Genomic DNA, 26265 nt, shown 5'->3' with positions numbered 1-26265 from the left:
ACGGTTCCAGAGCGGGTTCTTCAAACGCCCCCCCCTGTGGGGTCCAGGAGGAGCGGAGTGTGGGGGTGTGGGGGTGTGGGGTGCAGGAAGAGCGGAGTGTGGGGGTGTGGGGTGTGGGGTGCAGGAGGAGCGGAGTGTGGGGATGTGGGGGTGTGGGGTGCAGGAGGAGCGGAGTGTGGGGGTGTGGGGTTTGGGATGCAGGAGGAGCGGAGTGTGGGGGTGTGGGGTGTGGGGTGCAGGAGGAGCGGAGTGTGGGGGTGTGGGGTGTGGGTGGCGGGGGTTTGGGAGGTGGGGCGTGGGGGTGTGGGGTGCAGGAGGAGCAGGGTGTGGGGGTGTGGGGAGCAGGAGGAGCAGGGTGTGGGGTATGGGGGTGTGGGGTATAGGAGGCGGTGTGTGGGAGGCGGTGTGTGGGGTGTGGGGGTATGGGGTGTGGGGGTGCGGGAGGAGCAGGGTGTGGGGGTGTGGGGAGCAGGAGGAGCAGGGTGTGGGGTATGGGGGTGTGGGGTGTGGGAGGCGGTGTGTGGGGTGTGGGGTGTGGGGTGCAGGAGGAGTAGGGTGTGGGGGTGTGGGGGGGTGGGGTGTGGGAGGCGGTGTGTGGGGTGTGGGGTGTGGGTTGCAGGAGGAGTAGGGTGTGGGGGTGTCGGGGTGTGGGGTGTGGGGTGTGGGAGGCGGTGTGTGGGGTGTGGGGGTGTGGGGTGTGGGGTGCAGGAGGAGCAGGGTGTGGGAGGTGGGGTGTGGGGAGCAGGAGGAGCAGGGTGTGGGTTGGGGGTGTGGGGTGTGGGAGGCGGTGTGTGGGGTGTGGGGGTGTGGGGTGTGGGGTGCAGGAGGAGCAGGGTGTGGGAGGTGGGGTGTGGGGAGCAGGAGGAGCAGGGTGTGGGTTGTGGGGTGTGGGAGGCGGGGTGTGGGGTGTGGGAGGCGGGGTGTGGGGTGTGGGGTGTGGGAGGCGGGGTGTGGGGTGTGGGAGGCGGTGTGTGGGGTGTGGGGTGTGGGAGGCGGTGTGTGGGGTGTGGGGTGTGGGAGGCGGTGTGTGGGGTGTGGGGTGTGGGAGGCGGTGTGCGTAACCTCAAAGCCGGCCTCTAATTTGTGCTCGGGTCATCACACACGGGTCACTTCCTGCCCTGTTGCCCCCGCCCCCCCCCACTTCCCCCCGACGCAGCGAGGTGCACACAGTAACTGACAGGTGTGCTAATTATTAATGCCGTGGCCCACACCTGCAGTACATGCATTTTAATGAGCTCGGCTCTTGGGAGGCAGAAAATCACATATTTCAGCTCTGTTTTTGCCCTTGGATTGGTGTACAGTTGTCTGGTGTACAATACAGTATGAGTACACCAGCTTGGTATTCAGTGTAGGTATAGCTTCCACACACTAGAGCCAAATACAAATGGCCTGTTAAGTGTAATACAGTCGTCTATTATTTAGTATTGTAAAATACAGTGGTCGGGTATTTAGCACAGTGATAAACACGGTATTTATTAAAGTGTAAAATCATTCATAATATTTGTTTGTAGTAAGAAATACAGTGGTAAAATATTCTAAATGCACAATGCTTATCTAAAAAGACGTTTGTGCTTATTTCACAAATTAAGTGTTTGCCATCGGAAATTGTGTCAAGTCCAGTCGAGGCCTTTACGTGTTGTGGACTGGCCTGCCCTACGACCAGACTTAATCAAGACCGTGGCAGCGCCCTGATTGGCTGGGAGTCCTCTACGGTGATGTCACAATCCCAGCCATAGCCAATGAGAGCGGGTTTCAGTCCGCACGGCCGGGCAGTGTGGTTTTCGATTGGCTGGGTCCCGGCAGTGTGGTTTCTGATTGGCTGGGTCCCGGCAGTGTGCCTCAGGCACAGTGTGTGCCTGCAGCGGTGCCAGTTCAGCTAATAAACCAGAGTCTATTAGAGGCTGTAAGTGAAACCAAGCAGCCATTTTAGCCGATGCAGGTGCAAATGAGGTGCCCTCCCAAAATAACAGGGGCCGCTCCTGCTGTGGAACAGGACTAAAGTCGCCCTTGGGCATTGCAAATTGGGGTGGAAATCCGTGGCGCGATGGTAAATGTATTCTCAAATATTATCAGAATTAAAATATGTTCTGCATATGCTCACCGGAAAAAAATACATTGTAAATTTCATGGTCAAATTCTATACTCTATAACTGGGTAGCAGGCAGCCAGCCTATATCTAAATGTTACATTTATTATGGCGTTTATTATCTACATTTCAGCTGTTTTCAATTTTGTACCTTCTCCATTTTCAGACCTTTCCCGGAAAATTCTTAGACACTTTTCACAGCGGACTGCGGACTTCATATGTTTAATAATGTATTTCGCCAATATGTTCAATTTATTTTCAATTTCATTCTATATCGCACTTTGACATTTCTTATTCTTTTCATATGTGGAAATGCATGTTGCGTATCGGAGTCGCTTCTCAGATAGATGCTGAGGTGGGGGGGGAGAAAAAGTCAAGTAATTGCAGAAAAATCTATTTGACACGAACAGCGTGTGGCGGGTAAGTGTATAAGTCTCACGCCCCTGGAGAAGACAGAGAGCGAAAAGAGATACCTTTCCTTCGGTAAAGCGAAGCGTCGCAAGACGTTGCGTCCTACTGGGAGAAAGAATGAGGAAACAGGGTCCCTGGGGGGATCTTTCCTGGGGGGGGGGGGGGGGGGGGGTGAGGTGGAGTTGGGGGGGGGGGGGGTAAGATGTTCAATGAAGCGTTTTAATGAAAACGGGTGCTTTTTTTCTTTTTCTTTTTCCATTCTGCGTTTCTCCCCTCGCTGTGACAAAGCGTGGTAATTACGGCCCGGAATGTTCCGCGCATCCGATCCGTATCCAGGGATCCTCCCACCCGGACCAGGGTATGCACATTCACCGCGAGGGAGCTACTGTCTCGAAGGCCTCTTTCTGTCTTGTATCTCAATTTCACTTGACCCGAGCCTGTCAAAACAAATAGCTTTTTAAAACGCATGCCACAAATTAAGTTTATTTTTATTTTTTATTATCTACTTATTTTGATAAGCTATATGGGTCTGTGGGAAGAGTGGGTTGATGCTGTCGGTGGCACACTGTAGCATTTAATATTTATAATAGAAAGTGTTTCAAGTCCTATTTTACACAGTTAAACTAAACAGACAAAATAAATGGCAAACCAGAAAGAAGAAATATGACTAACATTTGTATCGTTGCAGAAATATAGGAAAAAGTCTTACTTGAGGCTTCGTAATTCTGTGTCCACTCCACAATTAATTGATCATTTTGGGAATGTGCGTATATGAAAGAGTGAAAAAAAGCAAAGAAGGAACGGACATTTTAAATAGAGATCATTTTCTGCCAGATCGTTTCATGTGGAGTCCACGGTGATCGCTGATGCCTGGTGTTAAACTTAGCTTTGCGGTTGTGACGCTGGTGTTGAAATGTGAAATTGTTTCTCAGCATTTTTAGTTCTATTTTCTTCGCCTATGTTGACGGCGCGGTAAAAGACAGCTCTGAGGAGCAGCCGGACGCAGTTTGGAAAGAGAGGGGCGCGGGAGAGTATCACGCAGAGCGGAGAACGCCTGAAACACTGTTTTCAGCTGCGTATCGACAGTCTGGAGCATCGGGGGGCGCTTATCCCACAAACGCTGACATTTGAAGTGCTTTCCCCCCGCCGTCTGCTGGCCGGGCGCTTCCAAAACGGGCCTGAGATATCGGAGTGCGCGGGATACGGTGCATCTCGTAAAGAGTCTTCTTACCAACCGCGTTATTAAAATAAAAGCTTGTTAAAAGCATGACGGGTGACAGACAGAATAAGTAAATGGAGAAGCCCGGGTCGGTTAATGACGCCGATTCATCAGGACGATTGTGTCAGCGGAGGATTTACGACCACGGCAGCTCAGAATACCTCACTCAGCCGACAGAACGGCGCAGGTCATCTGCAACGCAGCCATCCGAGAAGCACTGAAAGCTCAGCGTAAAATCTTGACAAAGCTTAAAAATTGCATACCCAAAATAAAATGGTTACTATTCTTGAGCCCCTCCATTTACTTGAATTACTCCAAATATTACTAAAACAAAGTTACAGAAGCTCAAACAGAGTGAAAGTGGAAGTTTTTTTCCAAACTGATTTTCTGCATTTGACTGGATACAGATTATTGTAGCTGTGGCTGGCGTGCTTAGAAAAACAGTCAAGTTACAGCACTGGACAAATCCCAAATTTGATGACAATATCACCAAAAATGAAAAAAGGGGTTTGCACTTCCACCTGCCTGTCACCTTCCCCCGAACTCCCTCTCCTTGCAGCTATCCTCAGACAGCAACAGGTCGGGAAGGTCATTAAAAATAAGTACAATAATCACTATATATTCTATGTTCAATAATAAACTAATATATTCATTGAAGTCCACAGATTTTCCACAGTTTTTGTCTAATACCCAACCCCCATGAACAAGTCAAGCACATTCCATAATTTGATATGCTATTTATTATTCAAAAGGAGGCTGGCTCCTTACTTGTAAGCGTACTGAATAATAATAAAATATTTTATGAATGTATTTAGGTGCTCAGCGATATAAAATGGGGTCAGGTCACTGTAGATGCCCTCTATTGTGTTGTCAACAGTGTCTTCCTCAGAAATATCCACTCAGACGAGAGATTCATCGGAACTCCTCCAAACACAGTCCTCTATTGAGATTTAGGCATCGCAAAATAAATACTTTGTTGTAAAATGTCAACCTGTTTTGGCATAAAATCTCACTGTTTTTGCTGAAGCGCAACAGATTTCAATAGTGTGTGCGTATTGAAAATGCTACAGTTTCATTACTCAGGCGAAAAAATGCTGTGTAGCCTAACAAACCTTATACACCATTGAAAACATGTAATGAGCAAAAATGCTTTTTAATCGTGAGCTGAATTTTCTTTCACACGGAAGGGGGTAACACATTTTCTCTGCAAATACGTTACAAATACTGGTTACTGGTACTGGTCAATACAAATAATGGTTGTACTTGAGCTCATCGTGTTCAAGAGAGCCTATACAAAACATAGATAATAGAATTTCTATGTACAAGTACATTTGTAGAAGTATGCAATCGTGAAACAATGATAATTGCTCCAGATAAATTAAGTAAACAATGGAAATTCTATCAATGTTTAGCACATTTTTAGAAGAAACTATTATGTATTTGGTCCGCTGGACACTTAGATAGATAGATAGATAGATATATAGATAGATAGATACTTTATTCATCCCGAGGGAAATTTTAGGCATCCAGTAGCTTATACATACACACATATACACACATATCTCACACACATAAAGATCAAAATCACTCACAGAAAGGAGGGAGTAAAGAGCATGTGAAGTGATTACAAAGGCCTAGTAGGGACTGGCCCTGTGATATATTGACCATGATAGGGTGCTATGGTAGATTGTGTGCAATGGTGGTAGTGCAAAAGTACAAAGTAAACAGTAAACAGTGCAGGGATTTACTCAGTGCAAGTTTTGCTTGTTGTTAAGTATGACTACAGGCATACAATGAGTGTGAACATAAAATAATTGCTTAATAAAAGAATTTTCACTTGTTGTGAAAAGGACACTGACATTACCGTATTTCTTGTAGCATGTGGATTTCCAAAATGCAGAGAAGGTGAGTTTAACATTTTCAAACGGCAATAGCTGTTAGCTGAAAATTGTGTCCTGAAAAAATCAATGCGTAAAAACACCCCCAGGTCAGACTTAAAGGGGTTATGAAGCAAGCCACCGTGGCTGGAGGACCCAAAAATCCGTTGCAGGCATTAACCTTGCCGCGTTTTTCATTTTGTTTGAGGACTACGGGGCCGTTTAGCTCACAAAGCGAACAGCAGGGCAAGCTGTAAGCAGTGCTGTCCCAGGCTCACAGAGACGGGTTGGGGTTACGGTCCAAAACAACGGCTCTGAGTCGCCACATACTGTACAAATCTGCGAGATTTGGTGCGGCGGAGAATCATAAAAGTACATAAAATGTCCAATGGGGAACAGTTACTTTTTTCCTGAGTGTAGTAGTACAATGAAACATTTCATTTGTTGATCTACTGTTTTTATCCCTTCTTGGCCGACACTCAAAACTCCCTCTCTTGCTATTGTTTTCCCCGACTGCCATTTTTATCTGTTTGATTAATGAATAATTCTTTTCAATCTTTTTAATTTAACATTTTTGTTATTTGCATTTTATCCCCTCTGTAGTTAGCACCAGCGCAGAACTGCTGATGCAACACATTGTTAACAAAAGCATAAGAACCTCATTTAGATTTTTCTTCTCTCGTATTTTATTATATTTGAAGCCACGTTCGCTTATGTGCTGTGTATGAACTTGTATATCCCTCCTGGATTAGAAGCTACTTTCGGCGTAATTTAAAAATGGCACAATTCAGCGAAAGGGCTTTAAGAGACACATCTCGGAAGGCTGGGTTTGGGCAACAGCAGCAGGGTTGTGGAGGTGGCACCTGAAGGGCCTTCCTCTGGGACATTCTGGAATATTGTCTCTGTAGCTCCTGGCAGCTCAGCTTCCTCCAGTGCACTGGAAGGTGTGATGAGTCTAATTAGCAACAGACTGGGGAAATACGTGTGAGTGTCTCTCTCCTGCCCTCTCTGCATTTCTCTCAATTCAATTCATATTCTTTATTGGCATGAAATACATGTAATTAAAAATACTTACTGCCAAATTGTTGCCATAAAAACAGTCAATCACGGTAATAATATTTTTTTTTAAAGCTCTGGGCTCATTCCAGTCGCTTATTTCTTTCTTGTTTTCTTTTTCTTGCTCCTCTCCCGGAAATAGATTGAAGTCAGCCATCTTTAAGGACATTCCAACCCATTAAGTATTCTTTCTAGAAGCTAGAAGTAAAAGTTAGGAACTCCAAATCTTTAGTTTTGCAAGGAAACGTCAGCGCATCCTTTGCGGAAGTATTCATTTTCGAAAGCCTGACGTATAAATGATCGACCGGTGGACCCACTTCTCTGTCTCTCTCAGAGGAGAGTAGTTGTACGGCCATTTTGGGTGCATCTGCCTGGACTCCCTCCAGTGACAGGGCTTCATGTCTTATGAAAGCACCACAAACCGAGAGAAATGGTGCTTGAGATGGAGCTTTTACAGCAGCGCTGAGGTGTGTCTCCAAAACAACACAAGAGCAACCGTTTCCCCAACCTCCTTCTTATACACACTCACACACACACCCTGCAGTACCGAGGTCCACCTCGGAAACATGTATTGCGTGTGGCTGCTGAATTCCGCGCCTTCATTCATGGTAGAATAATTCCGATCCCCTAAGATCCCAGATATGCATTCATTGCCCTTTGTCCCTTTTCTGTACTGTTGATTTTTGAGTTAGGTATTCTGAAGGGCTGTGTGTATTCCGCTGTGCTTTGAATGAGGTTTGTATTGTGTGTGTGTGTGTGTGTGGGTGTGTGTGTGCGAGTGCATGTGTGCATTTGTGTGTGTGTGTGTGTTGTGTGCGTGCACGTGCGTGTGTGTTCATGTGTGTGTATGCACGTGTGTGTGTGTGTGTGTGTACATGGATGGGATAGGTTTTTTGATGAATGGAAGACTTCATTTTTTTGTGATCAAAATATTTCATTTCTTTTCTCGAAAATAAAAAGAATACAGGGGGGAACAGAAAACGATCGGGAGGGGGTGTACAGACAAGTCATTGAAATACAGAGAAGTTATATCTCAAATAGATCAGATTGGAGACCATTAATCAACCTGTTACTTTGCAGTCAAAATAAATTGAGATGTATCAAAAGAAAACAACTTCCAATTACATTACAGTTGCCGACTTAGCTTTGTTTAGACTAGCAGTAGTGCATTCAAGATTAACAATCCTTAGTCAAGAGCATATCCAAAATGTATTCATGCATATATCAGGTGTTATCCAACGCTGCAGAATGCAGATGTAAAGCCAGCAAATAACATTTTCTGTTGGGTAATTCTAAGGTTAAGATCAGAATCATCACTAAGCAAACATAGGCATGGATTGGAAACAAAATTAATCTTAAGCAATAAGGGCAATACGGAGTTGACATGTTTCCAAAAAATTTTCGCAGATGGACAGTCCCAGAACATGTGGAGGAATGAGCCCGGAGTATTAGTATTACAAAATTGACAGTAGTAACTGGGTTGTAACTTCATTTGGTACCTTCGATTGGGTGTGGCATAGGCCCTGGGGATGACTTATGAATGGAAGACTTCAGACATCTAGATTGTAAAAACATAACAAAACATATCCATAATTGACACAATGTAGCTTTAGGAGTCATTTTGTAAATGCAAGCTGATGGTGAGCCGTGTCACTGTGACTCTGACGCGCACGGTATCCAGTTACGATGAGCGCTGTGTAGGCAGAGACACATCAGAACAGCGATGAGAGGGTCAGAGGTCAAAGCAGTACAGCCTGAGAGATAACTGAGTCACTCAGTTACAGCTCACTGGAAAGAAACTTTATTCGATAAGAAACTTCTAAAAGATGTCAACAAAAGTTTGTAAGTAATTAAAATAACGCCTCGCTTGAGCTGCAAAAACTCGTATTCAGTATTTAGTTTGATCCAGCCCCCTTATACACACACACACACACACACACATACACAGAGACACACACACAGGCGTGTACGCACACACTCACACTGAATGTAAACCCTTGAATCACTAATGATTTTAGAACTTTATTGTTCTCAAGGGGAAATTCTTTTCCACAGTACTGTACTTCAGTGTACATCGGACAACAAACAATACAACAGAGCACAGTTACAACACACAATGACAGGCTACAGTACTCCCTCAGGCCTGTTCAGGTAGGGCTGTTGTTTAAGGCAGCTATGGCTGTGGAGATCAGGCTTTTCCCAATTTTTGAATATCTACTGAAATTGGTCACATGACCATACAGGCGGTATCGCGCACCTTTGGGTCCCCCTGCCTCTGAAAGCGGGGGTGCGTCGGTTCCGCCGGCGTCGATGCGAGACGAGACGGCGGTCCGGGTCGTATGGCCGTGCGGTAATGCCGATCAGACGGATCGATGGCGGGCGGACGCGGTCTGCCTGGGAACTGGGCGGAAGACTGAGGGAGGGGGGGATCTCTCTAAACGCAGGCCTGGGAACTGAAAGCCCTGTCGCTTCTGACTGCACTAATTACCCCACTGTCTCCAGGGCCGGGAGGAGACGGTGTGGGAGAGAGTGCTGGGAGTTTTCCGATGCCTCCCTTCCTCTATCTGTCTCTCCTCCCCATGCGCTCTCTCCTCCCCTTCTATCTCTTTCTCTCCCTCTACCCCCTCCCTGTCTTTGTCTTCTTTTCTCTCTCACAAAGAGGAACAGGGGGGTTTAGTTATAGCGTTTTGATGCTTATTGACTTAAGTTTAGTTTGTGACTATTGCCTCTCACTTACTAACTCACAAAGTGGGAATTCATTTTTTGTTTTTTTGTCAATTTGATTTTACCCTGTGCAGCACTTCAATTATCTATCTCTCATCCTCTCTCTTCCTCTCCCTCCCTCTCTTCCCCCCTTTCAGTCTGTCTCTTCCTCCATCTTTCCTTCCCTCCGCCTCTCCCTCCCTCCCTCTCTGTGGGGAGTTGTTCCATAACAGAAAGCTGGATGCGGTGTGAGAGAGCATTAGCGTTTCAGCTCTTTTAAAAGGAGAGAGGCTTCTAAAGATCTTTAAAAGTAAAGCTGGCTTTAGAGATGGGCCGTTCACGGGGCATATGAAACAAACGCTTTGAACCCGGCGGTAAGAGGGTCCCTGGCGGCCCCCGTAACGCACCCCCCCCACACACCGCACACGCGTGACGTCTGTGTGTCTGCCAGAGCCATCTGCATACCTTCAGACGTGACCGATGGAACCCTCCCCCCTTCTGTGGGTGAAGATGCAAACGTCTGTCTGTGACCTGGGCGGCCATTTTGTTCTTTCTTCAGCAGCCATGTTTTCATGTTGCCTGCAGTCGCCGTATGAAGCTGGTTGCAAACGAGAACCCAACATGGAGTTCCAACTCAAATTACAGAAAGGTGCCAAAATAACCCCCATAAAAACCCCAGTCTGTATTCCCTGAAAATTCATCATAAATTTGACTCAATATTAAAGTAAAATCACAAAAAACACAAAAAAAAAACTCCTTTTTTTTTTTTGCTTCGTCCTGGAATAATTGATTTTAGATTAGGACTTCGTGTAATCTGTGTCTGTGAAACTGGCTTTTAATGAGAAGTATTTCTTAAATCCAGTGGCACGTTCAAGTGGAAAAAGAGTTCTGTTTTGTTTTACATTTTCTGTGTTGAACAATATGTTTCCTCGCAATGGTGTGCAATGTTTTGCAACAGGCTTTGGGATATGTTTGCTCCTGTTTGGTGTGTGAGTCAAGGGTGTAGCCTCGATCAATGATGTAGGCCCATGCCTTAAAGCCTGGAGAACGCCTTCTCACGCCATAGGAGCAAACCGTACCTACGTTGACCTGTAACCCCGCCTCTCTCGCAGGTGTGTCTGACCTGTAACCCCGCCTCTCTCGCAGGTGACGGAGACTCGGACGGGTCCGCTGGGCTGCAGCACCTACGACAACCTGGACTCGGTCAGCTCCATCCTGCTCCAGAGCCCCGAGAGCAAGCTGCACCTGCAAGGTAAACACTGCTGGGAGCACTGCTGGGAGCTAGCGCTTGTGTTAGCGCGTTAGCTTTGTTACCTGAAAGGTAAACACGGCACTGCTGGGAGTTAGCGCTCGCATTAGCACGTTAGCTTTGTTATCTGCAAGGTAAACTTGGCACTACTGGGGGTTAGACCGCGCGTTAGCACGTTAGCTTTGTTAGCTCGTTAAGCTTGACTGGGACCTGGAAGGTTGGTGGTTCAAGCCCCAGTGTGGCCAAAATAAGATCAGTGCAGTTCTTGGGCCCTTGGAACTAGGCCCTTAACCCAGAATTGCTCCAGGGTGGATTGGCCCCTACTTAGTCTCATCAACAGTACCTTTGGATAAAAGTGTCAGCTAAATAACTGTAATGTAATGGGGTTTTCCGTTGGATGGAAGACAGGGGACTGAGGGGAGGAGTTCCTAAATGTGATAATATTTCATATTACTGACTGACCTACAGTGTTTGGTATCTGGTATATTTGTTGTATTCTCATATTCTGCACAGCTGACTAATGTGAATACAGCAAGGTATTGCGACGTCTTAAATGGGTAGAACTATCATGTCATTTGTGACTGAATTAGTGTTTGGCATGTGGGTCTTATATAGTCATTGTTTCATTAGTGACTGACTGAATTTACAGCTATCATGTTCTGCACAGTTTAAAACGTTGGCGATTATATCACAGGGCAGACTTTTTGTGTCTTCGAAGCATGATTGTTAGCATGATAGTTTCCCATTTCTTTACACAGTTCTTTGCATTTTGTATTGAACTCTGTGAAGTATTTTGATCTGCACAGGTTGGGTAGTAGAGGTCAGACAAGCCATGCTCCATTGTTTGGTCTGCCTCTCCACATTCACTGGTGGTTGGGCCAACAGGGTTGCGCAACCTGGACTTCCACTTGTAACCCAGTAGCAGTTGAAATTGTACTTCCCTCTAGGGTCTTTCAGCGCACTTATCCCTGGTTATGGGTATGCACTTTGTTGTACGTCGCTCTGGATAAGAGCGTCTGCCAAATGCCAATAATGTGATGTAATGTAACCCACCTGCAGCTGTCTTAGCTCACAAGGCTTTTTTCGCTTTCAATATAGACGGCCCAGGCACAGCCTATGCAAAGACACAAAGATGTTTTTGTGCATTTTCAAGAGCCAAGAATCGTCCTTAGCCCCGTGCTGCTGCAACTGCTGAAGGGATTTTCTCTCACAGAAGGGCCAGGCTTCTTACACGTCTACTTCTGTTGCGGTTCATTTTCATTTCGCATAGAGAAAGAGATAGAAAGAGAGAGAGTCAGTGGGGGAGAGAGTGAGAGAGAGAGAGATGAGAGGAGGGAAATGAAAAGGCCCTTAATAGACGGAGAGAATAAACATTGTTTTGATGCTCCCCACATGTAAATCAGCCTGTCAGATATGTTGTTTCCCCCGCCCGGGGACTGTGTAAGATATATCCCACAGCTCCTCTGCTTCTCACTTCCATATGGGACCTCCTAATTAAAAAAGAGACACTCTTCTCCCAGCTAAGTGCGGTTCTGTCACATGATGTGTAAGAAGAAGTTAAATGTTATTTTTTAACTGCGAATGTGTGATGGTGACCCTGCCAGAGAGGGAGATGTGCTGTAAGACGGAGCTAGCACAGAAGGGATGAAAGTGTTGACTTTGGACCTGGGTCGAATACGTAATTGTTTTGGATTCAAATACTTTTCTGTGCTTGATTGATCTTGCCTGGTGCAATTGAGCAAAACAAGAAGGACCAGAAGGCGGGGTTTGCAGAGTATTTCATTGGTTCCAATACACCAGACAAGCTCAGTAAAACTTGAACCCAAAACAAGTCCCCAGTTTGACCCAGGTCTTGTTTGATTTCACCCTCGATCTAGGAATCCCAGGCCTTTTAACCCTTTCAAGAGTAGGTTTTTTGGAATGTTTATTTTTTCCAGAATTCTAAATCAAGTTCTAGAACTCCATTGTTCTCAATTATCAGTCGTGATTCTGACATCAGCATTAGAATGTTCAGTTAAGTGAATTCTAATCACATTATTGTGACCTCACACCTTAAAGTTTTTAAAATGGCAGCCGTATCTTTCCCCCAGATTGGCTCCGAGGGTATGTCTCCCGTTCCATGTCATATAGCGCAGTATTCAGGCCCGCACGACAGACAGGCCCGTCCCCGAAAGCAGCCGCGGGATCAGCCGTTTAAAGCTGAATTACCAGCAGCTGGCTGAATATTTCAGAGCGCTGCTGCTGGAGTGCCAGGGCCTTGGGGGGGTACATAACTGACACAGATGGTGATGTAATTAGAGACAGAGTGGCGATTGGTCTAATCACAGGGAAGGATGGCTCTCATCCAGTCCCAGCAGTCAGCTGATTCCTCCATCCTTATTTACGACCGCCTTGTAAAAGGTCACGCGGAAGAGACCGTCGGGGACGATAATAAAATTGGCCACCGATTCGCTCCTCCTTTCAAAGGCAAACGGACAGCCGGCGCAGTAAATGTGACGAAAGTCCGAAACCCGAACATTTTCCCGTGATTAGAAAACGCCGGAATAACAGGAGGGGTGAGGACTTACGGTCGACCGTACTCCGTTTGAGTACTTTATTTCATGCGGGGCACTTATATATATATATAAAATATAGAAGTCAGGAGCCGAGACAGGCCGGGGGATTTTAAGATAATTACAAGCCTCGCTCTGACTTTGTTCTGACTCCTGTTGTTCCTGTTCCGTAACGCGGCGGCCAATCACGGGAGAGCGTGCGCAGGTCATCGGCGTGGGCAACAACAGCGAAGGTAAATGGGAGAGGGTGAGAAATGGACTCGCCAGCGGAGCAGACAAATGAGAAAATACACAGAGGTCAGATTGACGGCATCGATCACGCGGCTGCGTAGCACCCAAGCGTTAGCCCTACCGTTCGTTTCACACGGACAGAACGGCTCCCCGTAGGCGGGGGGGGGGGGGGGGGGGGTGTTGGCGTATTGCGCTGGCTTCACATCTGAGATGTGATTGGTGGGTTGGCGTCAGGTGGTTTTGGGAGCGGATCCAGGATGGCCGCTGTTTTATGGCAGAGGAACTGTGATAAAACTTGTCTTATCAACACACAAAGTGATGTGTTTTATAGTTTTGCTGTTCCAGTATTTCACTCTATCCCCGATCTTATGGGAGTGCGCTGACACTCTTCCGCTAATCCTGCTCCAGACTACTTACAGGAAATGCAGTAGGTAGTAATGCCGCCATTACGGCTCCTCCAAAAACACTAACAGGAAATGCAGTAGGTAGTAATGCCACCATTACGGCTCCTCCCAAAAGACAAATAGGAAATTCAGTATGGGGTAATGCTGTCATTAAGGCTCTTCTCAAATCACGAACAGGAAATACAGGATGTAGTAATGCCACCATTAAGGCTCTTCTCAAGACACTAACAGGAAATACAGTATGGAGGAATGCCGCCATTACGGCTCCTCTGTGTCTGCTTTTGCACATTATACTGAATGTCTTTAATGCAGTTTATTCTTTTGCTGCATGATTTTATGGGTTTTATGCCCAGAAACCACCAGCACATATTGCTTAATACATCTGGGGGGCCTGCTATTCAAAGTGTGTTAGTGCTTCTCCTTAATAAACCATTTTTGTCATAGGAACTTAATTCTGAGTGTGCTGGATTTTGAGTGTTTGAACCGGACATGGAAAACACACAAGCTCAATATTGGCTCCTTGGGCACTTGGTAATGCTGGGCGCATTGGAATACCCTCCCTTGTGTTTTTTGTTTGTTTTAGAGATACCTCACTTTAAGGTAGACCATGCACAATACACCTGCAACCCTGGGTGAGTCAGGTAGACTGCAGACTTTGCCTGGGTGTGTCAGGTAGACCGCAGTCACTTGCTTTGCCTGGGTGAGTCAGGTAGGCCGTGTTCCGGTCCAGGGGAAGATGGAGATTTCAGAGGCTGGGTGGGAGAGAACAGTTACAGCCCCATCACCATGGCAGTGAATCCCGGGGTGCCCGTTCTGTCTCAGGAGGGCGTGGCGGAGGCCTGTCCCCATGGTGGGTGTCCACTCGCGGCTTAGCGGGAAGATGGATTACTGTTCGGGAGGCACGCCTCCCCGCGACGGGGTCCTGGGAGAGGAGAGGCCCGCTGGAGTGGAAACTACAACTCCCATATCCTCTAAGCAGGAGGGGGGGCTCCTAGCACTGGGACTCTTACACGAGTCTCCTGGGATTTGTAGTCCTCCAGCTGAGGAACCCTCCACATGCATAAAATCAGCCTGTACTTCTCCACAAACTTAAAAGCCACAAACAGTCACTTTTCCTGTACTGTTTTGGTTTTTTGTAAGCTTGGTTGCTGTTTGGAAAACAGAGCTTTAGCTGCCATGCTAATAGCATTGTGCTTAAAACTGGTTTAAATAGGATTTATGCACGGCGTTAATTACCAGTTTGGTTTTTCTCCAAGTAGATGAATCCTCTTTATATTCTAGTGGATTTTATTATAGTCATTTCAAAAGAGAAAACAAACAAACAGAGCATCTAATCCAGAGTTTTCTTTAACGTCATATGTGGAATTCACCACAATTGCTGTTATTGGCACTCACCCCACACCCTACACTACCCTACTGCTACAACTACTAATAATAGCAATAATAACAATGATAGTCATGGCAATAGCAGGAAAATAATAAAATAAAAATAATAATAAAAACAGTTACAATGAATAATTCTTTAATTTCTTTATTAATATTTTTTTTATTCAATTATTTGGTATTTCATATGATTAGAGTTTGGGGAAAAACTTATTTATTGTGAAATTGCTCCATTGATGTAGACTGATGGCGTGATGGTTTTCTCGGCCCATTTCCTGGCGTCCTCTTGCTGCCAGGAAACCGGCTCGCTCAGTCGTTTCCGGGCGAGGAATTCCGCCGGAATGACCTCCCCCTCCGGACGCCTCCTCCCGAGCCAAATCAGCTGGAGGTCAAACTCAGGCAGGTGACCCGTGACAGTACCCATAATGCACCTGGCTGTGGCAATCAGCGTCCCGCGGAGCAGCAGAGTGGGCAGATTCAGAGGGTGAGCGGTAGAGTCACGAGGAGCCTCACCCTCCCCAGGCCCTGATCTAACCGCATAAATAACTCTTAACGCCCTCTTTAATTCATCCTTCACCTGCTTTGAGATCTGACAGTCTGGAAGGACGGTATATCCTTCAGCGTGGTGCGTCCAGACGTCGCTCCAGATTGTAATCGTGACGAAGTGCTGGAACCGGGCTTTGAGGGAGCCGCTTATCAAAGATATCGGGCGGTTTGGCCACTTTTCATTTCCAACGGCTGAAATCGATGAAATGTTTAAAGTCAGTTAATCGGTAGAGTCATTCTTTTAGCTGGCACTTTCATCCAAAGCAACTTACAGTTGATTAGACTAAGCAGGAGATAGTCCCCCCTAGAGCAATGTAGGACAAAAAGTACATCGTGGAGTAATGTTGCCATTACGGCTACCCTGAAAACAGGAAATACAGCATGGAGTAATGTCGCCAATAAGTTTAACCAGTTTTTTTTTTAATCACTTTTATCTTGAAGCGATTTAAAGTTGCCCAACACCTTAGCTTGGCTGCACCAAGCTTGAACCACTAACCCAGTCAAGCACCTTAGTCACTAAGGCTATAGACTGCCACTGAATCACACTTCAGGTTTTACTTGACAGTCATAGTTAGCTGAACCACTTCCCAGAGTATGGTTAGGGAGTATGGGGCTTCTATCAGGACCACACCCAACAGGTATGGCCTCACTCTGGAAAGCAAGTGAGGGACACAAGGTTAGTGTTAGAGTTAGAGCTAGGGCTGTAGCTGTAGCATTGTAGCCTAGCGCTTTCTTAGACTCATACTGATCTTTCTGCACTGTTATAGGCTTTTCCACAAGCTAGCAAGTCTTATCTTATCTTATCTACCTGTGGTTCACGCTGCAAAAACCAAAACATAAGTGAATAAAGTATTTTAGTCTTATATTGAGACTCAATATTCTATTTTTTATTACTTTTTTTGCTAAATGAGAGTGCCAATGAGGTAAGACAATTTGACTCATTTCAAGATTTGCCATGGGAAAATAATGTTTCACGTAACTAAAAAACAAGCCAATATGTTCTACTTGAGAGAAAGAAATAAGATCTTAGATGTTGTTACAAGACTAAAACAGTTGCTACTACAGTCATTTCTTACTGAAAGCTCACACTCCTTTTCAGTGCTCTTTCCCTTCATATCAGATTGTGCCATAAATGTTTATTTGTGTATTTTTTAACAACTAAACCCCAATATATTACTATCGGTCTGGCACCATCTGGGCATAAAAATATGCATGGCTACCTCTAAATACAATCCTTTTTACTAATGTGTAAACACATTTTTTACTTTTACTGATGTTTTATTTTCGCTAGAAGGCATTCGTCACAGTATGTGGACAGAGAACTCAGCAAAATATGGATATTAGCGAACCCGCAGTCATTTTTAAAACGGCCCGACAGATGAAAAGTAGGTTGGCGGTTTTCAGAAGTGAGGTAGGTGGCGTTTGACAGCATTACGACACCGGGATGTGATGCGTGTCACGTCCATCCTGAAAGCGCTTTCTGGGCAGCCGGGTGGGGGGGTCATAGCTTCTACCACACGACATGGCTGTGCACCCAGCCACCATTACCTTCAAAATGGCTGCCATAAATTACCTGGGGAAAAAACACAAAGCACTTCTTCTTCCTCCTCCTCTTCTTCCCTGGCTGACATATCTGGGAAGATTTATGAATATGTTAGAATGGCCCAAGCCAACAGTTTTTGAAGCTGTGAGGTGAAAATAAATTAAACAGACCCACGGGCGGTTGGAGAGTGTGGAGAGTGATGGATTAGGTGTTCATCATTGCTCTCTCGCTCCCCCCTCTCTTTCTTTCTCACGTGCACGCAATCAGTAAACAAGCGGATGAATAAGCCCCAACGTTCCGGCGCATTCTAGAGGAGAGGGGACCGCTCGAACGGATCCATGTTTTTTGGAAGACGGTGGATGAATAACTGAAGTAGGCTGAAACTGACACAGGCCACTTACACAACCGCATGGGCACAAGCATATATATACTTCCAGAGGTTCAAAGTACGCACAAACCCACACACGCAAGAACAAAGCAACGTGTAGACATTTTAGAACATATTTTATATTCCTTTTGTCCTCGTGTAAACTCCGCAGGAGTTGAATTTAACACTGAACGTATCATTGTGCGTGCACAAACAAGCTCACAGATTCAGATACACCAATATATGGATTAAGCTATTCTCTCTGTCACACACACACACACACACACACGACCAGTAGTCTGCTATGGAATGTGCTCCCAAGCACTACTGTGACTCTTCAGCGGGAATATTAATATTTTTTCACCGTATCAAATTTGCCCGTGGTATAAATACATTAAAGCAAGCAGCTGATCTGTTCTTCTCACAGAGCTGCTCTTGCATTCCACTTAAGATAATGCTGGATCATTTCATAGCTTAATGAATTTAGCCTTTATTTCACCTTCTATTCATCCCCTGTCTCAGTCTCTGAGTAACCTGATGCAATCACTGTTTGCTGGCCTGGAGTAAACTTTCAGTCAGAAGCAGTCAATCAGGAGAGTGTGTGTGTGTGTGTGTGTGTGTACGTGAATGTGTGTGTGTGTGTGTGCATGTCTGTGCATGCCTGCGCTTGTGTGCACGTTTGTGTGTATATGTGTGTATGCATGTATCTGTGTGCCTGTGGATGTTTGTGTGTGTGTACATCTGTTTATATGTGTGTATGTGCTTGTGTGTACATACTGTACTGAAGTATGTGTGCCTGTGTGTATATGTTTTTTTGTGTGTGTGTTCAAATGTGTGTGTGTGTGTGTGCGTGTATGTATGTGTGCTTATGCGTACATACTGTATGTGTGTGCGTGTGTGCGTGTGTATGTTTTTTTCTGTGTGCGTGTGTGTGTTTAAATGTGTGTATGTGTGTGCATGTGTATGTGTGCTTATGCGTACACACTGTATGTGTGTGTATGTGTGTGTGTGTGTGTGTGTGTGTGCTTATGCGTACACACTGTATGTGTGTGCGTGTGTGTGTGTGTGTGCCTGTGTGTGTGTGTGTGTGTGTGTGTGTGTGCGTGCGTGTGTGTGTGTGTGTGTGTGTCTGTGTGTGTGTGTGTGTGTGTATGTGTGTGTGTGTGTGTGTGTGTGTGTGTGTATGTGTGTGTGCGTGTGCGTGTGTGTGTGTGTGCGTGTGTGTGTGTGTGTGTGTGAGTGTGTGTATAAGCTATAAATCAGCAGGTTTGTGCCCCGTCTCGGCTCTGTTGAAGCGTCTCCTCTCAGAACCCCATCAGGTTGTTTCATTGATCAGGGCTTTAGTTTTTCCTCTTTAGTGGCTGTGTGTCTGACAGGCGTGGTTGGCCGATGCTCATGAAGTCTGCTGGTCTGGTCTCTCCCCGTGGACCTCTCTCAACCTCTTGCAGCACTCTAACACACACACACACACACACACACACACACACTCACATGCTCCGACAAGGCCATTATCAGACACGCTGCACAGACACTCAGGGAAAGAGCTTGGTTGGGCGACGCGCATCACGTCTGCCGGTCTGTCCCTGTGGGCCTCTGTCTGCCTCCTGCAGCACTCTAACACACACACACACACTCACATACATGCTCAGACAAGGCCATTATCAGTCACGCAGCACAGACACTCAGGGAAAGAGCTCGGTTGGCCAGCAAGCTATAAACCGGCCCTGCGGGAGTCTGTGGAACCCCACACACTTTGGTGACACCTTCTTACAGTTTCCATTTTAGATACCACTTTTCCTCTGCGTTGGAGTATAGCAAATTTGTGATTTTGCATATCTATCAACTAAAACTGATATTTTTTAGTTCACACACATCGACCCCCCCCCCCCACACACACACCTACTTCTGTATTTCTATATACTATGTACACTTGATTTTAATTCTGTGAGGAACATGCGTATCATACTGTGTTGCTTTGCAGGGTGTGTGCCCTGAAAACAGGTGCTGCTTCACACTAGCTGAACATGCTGCATCACCATCTGAGGATTTAATGAACACTTATGAAAACAGAACACGATAAAAGACAGCTTGTATCTTTTCAATGACATATTTCTTCATTTGGTCTTTTAAAAAAGATGGCGGATACTCTGATAACTTGGATCACCGGTGTGATCTCATCTCTGTCCAGGCGGACATAGCCATAGGGCTGTTATAGTCATAACAGAAATATATGTCTTTTGAAGTGAGGTGCTGAAGGTTACACGCCGTGCCCGTCAGAGTTTACCGCCATCCCTGTCAGCTCGGCCAATGGGAAGCCGTGGAGTCGGAGTAACCTTGACGATGATTGACGGCTGTGGCGCGGTTAACCCCAGAATTGAAAGGCTTTGACGGGAAGCCGCCGGGGGGTCGGGTGGGGTCCTGGTATTCCTAACCCGCTTTCCGCTAATCCGCTAACGTGCTGGGAGAAACTGCCATTGACCATGAAGGGGAGGTTCAGTTCATCTGCAGCGTGTGTGAAAGATGCTGTGGATGGAACGTGTAATTCATGCCGTATGGCACAATGATAATGACTGACATGATTGATGTGATGATAATATATGATTAACTAATTCTGATATGTAAAAGATATCTGAATAATATTGCATCTTGTCATAACACTGACGATGATTATGGCGGTGAAAATGTAAGTTGTAGCATTAATACCAACAGTGCGAGATAGGCATCATCACGTTCAGGTCGTGGTATTCCGGGACATTCCATGTTTTTTTCTCTGCCCTGCCCTGCCCTTTACACAGGCTTCCCCTACTGCTAATGCCACTGGCCTTTATATGCGTAATGTTCTTCTTTTATGGTAATTTTCCTCCCCTGTGGGTTTGAAAGTTCATGTGAGTGATTAGGCGGTTCACCTTTGGGCCTGTATAGTGAACAAGGATTCTTGGATCTCCCTAAACTTTCCCGGACACACATGCACACGTGCACACACACACACACACACACACAGCCTCACAAATAACCTCAGACACACCCACAAACACATGCCCGCAAGCATGCCCGTATGCGGACACACATACACGTACGCACAGACACATACACAAACACACACCCACTAGCATGCACACACACAGACGCGCACACGCAAAGACACACACACACACACACACAAAAGCATGCACACGCACACAAACACACACCCCCTAGCACACACACACATACCCACACACCTTTGGCTTATGAGAACACGGTCCAAGTTCACATCACTGATGAGTGTGCGGGACCTTTGGCTCTCTCATAAAGCGCATTTAATTGCCACTCCACTCGACGCTGTTATTTACGAGATGAGGGAAAGAAGAAGGTCATTCTGAAGCAAAGAAATAATAGTAATGATAATACCGGCGTGGCTACTCTGAGCAGCCGTGTAATTTACTGCCACTAATGAAACTCCCATGTGCCGCCAGTCGGAGGGTTGAGTGCTCCGTGCGCAGGAACGGGGGTAAATTAAATCTGTTACTCACCCCGTCCACGAGGCTAGGAAAATATTCTGTCAGAAACTAACCTTTTACGAAGTGCTAGTGAAAAAAAACCACGGATAGCACTGTTCTTCTCTAATTGAAAAAAGCGTCTTGGCGAAGCGAAGGTAGTGTTGTGTTTCTCTGCTTCGCGCAGATCGGTGTTCTGCAGCGTGGACCGGATCCTTCTGGAAAGGGCTCGGTGTAGCGCGTTCAGAAACAGATGGCGCTATCGTTAAAGACGTTTTAAGTCAGAAACGCTTCAGAAGGACCGTGCGCGTTTGTAGAGCTTCGCAGTCGACATTGTTTTTGAAGATTCAAGCCTTTTTCAGTGAAGTGGGGTGTTACGGCGACTGTGATGTGTGCAGGTTAATGTTCAGGTTAATCTGGGTGTCTTTCAACAGTGACTCTTCGGCTGGATTTTAACTGAAGAGAGCAGGAAAATAAAAACTTTTCACTTGTGTGTGTGCGTGTGTGTGTGTGTGTGTGTGTGTGAGCATGTAGGTTTTACTGTAATACTGTTATTACCTGCGTACACAACGTAAACCTGGGGCCAGACGTGGGAGCAGATCCACAGATCCTCCACCGTTACCTGCCCGATAGCAGCCACTGGGTCGCGGAGCTCACATTCACATCTGTACGGGTGTGTATCTGCGTGTGTTTGACGTTTGCTTGTGTGGTGCAGCCCTGTCTATTTTAACCCAGAGTTAGCGGGCAGCACCGTACAGTACAGACAGCCCTGGAGTGCTGCGGTCCTTGAACAGAAGCCCCTATAACTGACTGCAGAGGTCGTGCAAAATCAGTGCCACTGCATCCCTCGCTTTTGAGAGCGTTGTGCCATGACCAGACCTGGGGCCAATACTTTTCTATGCTCTTCTGAGCTTGTCTGGTGTATTAAAACGAATGAAATACTCTCACAAAGGGCAAACCCCACCTTCTGGTCCTCTTGATTGGCCCAATTACACCAGGCAAGATCAACCGAGTGCAGGAAAGTATTTGCATCAGAAACAATTACGTAATTGACCTACGTCTGGCTGGGTAAAAGGTTGGGTAAAAGCTGAACTAGAGGTCGCGGAGAGGACCAGTGTTTGCGCGTTTGTATTAACGGGCTTTGGGATTGTGCAGGCAGTGCATGCGATGCGGGCTGAAGCAGTGCTGTAGGGAAGAGAGGGCTTTCTCTAGCGCTCTTTAAAAGCGATAATACTCTCAGAGCTGGGGAAGGCACCTGCGCTGACCCAATAAAGACGGTCGTTAGACCCGGCCGGTTAAGTGCCTTTCAGGGGAAAGGCCCCTGAGGCCCCCCCCAGACCAGACCTGAGTCTCCCCACTGCAGACTCACTCCTGCGGGCTTGGCATTAAACCGCTGAGTCCCTGTGTGACCAGCAGAACAGCTCAGTGGCTCTACTTAAGTGCACTTATAGCATGACGGTACATGTTCTGATGCTTGGGTAGAGTCAATAAGTATTTATTTTTCTTTTTCTTTGCAGTTTAGCAAACTGAGCACTTACAGACCATGTCTCGGTGTTTAGAATACCCCTGTGATGATCTTAAGATGCTATGATATGATATGATTTGTAGATTTTTAGATAGTTTGAATGGATGATATGTCTGTGATTCAAAAATACATCTCAAGGGTATGCAATAATAGTTAATATTTTGTTCATGTATGTTTTCCAATTGCCTTATATGCCTATGTAGACATATTTGCATGAGAGTGAGAGGTATCTTCTATTGGGAATATTAAGTCTTATATAAAGTCTTAAATATTACGTACCTGAAGGATGGGCATAATTTAATGTCCCGTTCAAGCAATGCTTTTCTTTCGCGTCGTTACATTAAGGAATGATTATTTTGTGAATTTGCAGGCGAGCGACGGATAATTAATACCGCGCGAAATGAAAGCTTATGAGGCGTGGGCCGGAGTTGACGAGGCGTGGCGTCGGAGCGGAGCGGACCGGTGAACGCGGGGCGCCGGGCGCTCGTCCATTCATCACCGTGTAAAAATAGAATGAGCCGGGGTGTTACAGCGCTTCGCCGTCTGGAACGACGCTTTAGCGTTCATGAGAGTTTCAGTTCCACCGCGTCCCGCAACGTGAGAGGAATCTGCGCACTGACACTGTGTGTGTGTGTGTGTGTGTGTGTGTGTGTGTGCATCAGTGTGTGTGTGTGTGTGTGTGTGGTGTGTGTCAGTGTGTGTGTGTGTGTGTGTGTGTGTGTGTGCATCAGTGTGTGTGTGTGTGTGTGTGTGGTGTGTGTCAGTGTGTGTGTGGTGTGTGTGTGTGTGTGTGTGTGCGTGTGTATGTGTCAGTGTGCATCAGTGTGTGTGTGTATGTGTGTGTGGTGTGTGTCAGTGTGCATCAGTGTGTGTGTGTGTGTGTGGTGTGTGTCAGTGTGTGTGTGTGTGGTGTGTGTAGTGTATGTGTGTGTGTGCATGTTTGTGCTTGTGTGTGTGTGGTGTGTGTAGTGTGTGTATGTGCGCGTGTGTATGTGTCAGTGTGCATCAGTGTGTGTGTGTATGTGTGTGTGGTGTGTGTAGTGTGTGTGTGTGTGTGTGTGTGTGCGTGTGCGTGTGTGTGTGTGTGTGTGTGTGTTTGTGCGTGTGTGTATGTGTGTGTTTGTATGCGTGACCGGACAGCAGAGTGTGTCCCGTATTTGCTCTTTGAAATTAACGAGTTCACAGATAATTACACTGGGCCAGGACGTGAGGGATGTTTGGATACGTTCTGAGTCATGTTTTTGTTCGGAGCGTTTACGAGCTGACCGCGGCAGCCACGAGGTAGGCTACGACCTTCACTCTGGTTTTCACTCGTGTGTACGGGGCGCAGAAAACCGTTTATGACAGCTCATCCCTTTTATAATAAATATGGCTGCCGCTGGTAGGATTATCAGAGACTCAGATTTTACCAGGGTAATCTCACAGCCTCACACGTTAACAAGGCTGTCAGTTACTGCTCAGTGCTATTCTCAGCCGTTCGGAGAATCACACCACCGTTAATAGAAATAAGAATAATAAAACGTGCAGCCTCTTCTCTGTATGTTTAATGCAGACCTTCTGTTGTTGAAATTTTGAGAAACGAAATACGCGGCCGTCGGGATAGCTCTAAAAGAGCGAGAGATAGAGAGCAAGAGAGAGAAAGAGGGGGGGAGAGGGACAGAGAGAGAAGAGGGGAGGGGGAGAGAGAATGAAGGGGGAGAGAGAGAGAGGGAGAGAGAGAGACAAGGGATGGATTGGACAAAAATCAGATTGGATTTTTTTTTTTTAAACAGTGACACTGTCGGACTGCCGGAACCTTCCACCGTCTCTGCGGTGCTGAGTAAAGCGGGTCGAACGGGCCCGGGCTTGGCGCTGTGCTGAACTGTCAGCGAGCAGCGCCGATCCGTGAACCCGCCATCTGGATTCCCCCACAAATCACATTAAAGTTTCAGGCCCAGGAATACATCACGCTAAATGAATATTGGCTCAGGGGCCGCAGACAGCCCGGTGGAGGAGAATGTCTTCTCGCTCACGGCCTTGTGGTCAGAAACGATCCGTCTCCCCCTCCTCTCCGATGGCAACGTTTGATTGCGCCGACTGGCGTGGTGGTAAATGGCGTGCTCGAGCAGACAAGAGTACGTCCGCTACCACCTGCCCTGCGTTTCCTGAGTCACGGATTCTCCTCTGACTGCTGGAAAAAACTCAAGTTCAACATAGCTCAAGCTAGATTTGGAAACAGTTAGTACCTGGTTGACTGGTTAAAACCAGCTCCCAGCTTGACATGGTTTAGCCGGTTGACCAGTTCAAACTAGCTCTCAGCTTGACATGGTTTGACCAGCTCAACACAGACAGGCTACCAGCACTAGCTGGTTGACCAGCTCATACCCAGCTAGACCAGCTTGACCAACTCAGTTTTCAAGCTGGCATAGCTGGATTTCACAGCAGGGACCACACCGATCTAAACTACAGTAGTTTCGTAACACTACAAGAACTACAATCAGGCACTTGAGAGCTTAAAAAAGGTTAAAAAAATGTGTTTCCCCAAATCAAGGAGCTGAGATTTTCAGTTGTCTGTCTGCATTGTTGTGTCGGGGTATCTCATTGCTTCATTTGGGTTGATTCTCTCCAAAGAATGAAAAACAGATTGAGGGTAACATCCCTCAAAGTGCAGATGTGCTGCACACATTAGGTACATCAGTTAACAAATAGCATGCTATGGTTTGCTATAGTAGTAGCAGCAGTAGTAGTAGTAACAGTAGTAACAGTGGTAGCAGTAGTAGCAGTAGCAGTAGCAGTAGTAGCAGTAGTAGTAGCAGTAGCAGTAGCAGTAGTAGCAGTAGTAGTAGTAACAGTAGTAACAGTGGTAGCAGTAGTAGTAGTAGTAGTAGTAGCAGTAGTAGCAGTAGCAGTAGTAGTAGCAGTAGCAGTAGTAGCAGTAGTAGTAGCAGTAGTAGCAGTAGTAGTAGCAGTAGCAGTAGTAGCAGTAGTAGTAGCAGTAGCAGTAGTAGCAGTAGTAGTAGTAACAGTAGTAACAGTGGTAGCAGTAGCAGTAGCAGTAGTAGTAGTAGTAGTAGTAGTAGCAGTAGTAGCAGTAGCAGTAGCAGTAGTAGCAGTAGTAGTAGCAGTAACAGTAGTAGCAGTAGTAGTAGTAACAGTAGTAACAGTGGTAGCAGTAGCAGTAGTAGTAGTAGTAGTAGTAGTAGTAGTAGTAGCAGCACCAGTAGTATTAGTGTAAAGATGTGCTCAATTTCTCTGCAGTAGGCACGCAGGATAGAAATTTCTGCTTACAGAGGGCTGATTGGCTGGAGGATGTGGATCATGGCTGGAGATGTAATTCCCTCACATACGCACTTGTTATTGCCGTTTGAGAAATAGATTTCAAAAAATGTTTTCAGGAAAAGTTTTCAGAAATAAGTTCAAAAATGCATTCAGAAAATAGTCTGGAGATCGTCAGTCTTAAACCAGGCCTTTTTTTCAGTTACTAATCGTGGCTGAACACGGTACCTGTCCATATTCTGTTTCCTTCATTTTAGGAATATCCAAGCAGGGAACAATCTGTCGAATATACATACATGTACACTGGACAATGTTCACACACACGCACACACACCATACAAGCATATACTGCATACACAGCAACATAGTCATGGATTCTGTC

The 26265-nt window shown here is 46.2% G+C and overlaps 1 protein-coding gene across 1 annotated transcript in view; it reads left to right on the top strand.

The window, feature by feature from the left end:
• The window catches only part of brinp1 (bone morphogenetic protein/retinoic acid inducible neural-specific 1), a 125957-nt gene that overhangs the window by 83060 nt on the left and 16632 nt on the right, over positions 1–26265 (top strand). Inside the window, exon 5 of the mRNA XM_061215932.1 lies at positions 10499–10604. Coding sequence (XP_061071916.1) covers positions 10499–10604 — 106 coding nt within the window. The remainder of the gene's footprint in view (positions 1–10498; positions 10605–26265) is intronic.

This window comes from Conger conger, chromosome 12 (assembly GCF_963514075.1).
Source record: "Conger conger chromosome 12, fConCon1.1, whole genome shotgun sequence".
Taxonomy (NCBI): domain Eukaryota; kingdom Metazoa; phylum Chordata; class Actinopteri; order Anguilliformes; family Congridae; genus Conger; species Conger conger.
This window is presented reverse-complemented; position numbering and strand designations above follow the sequence as displayed.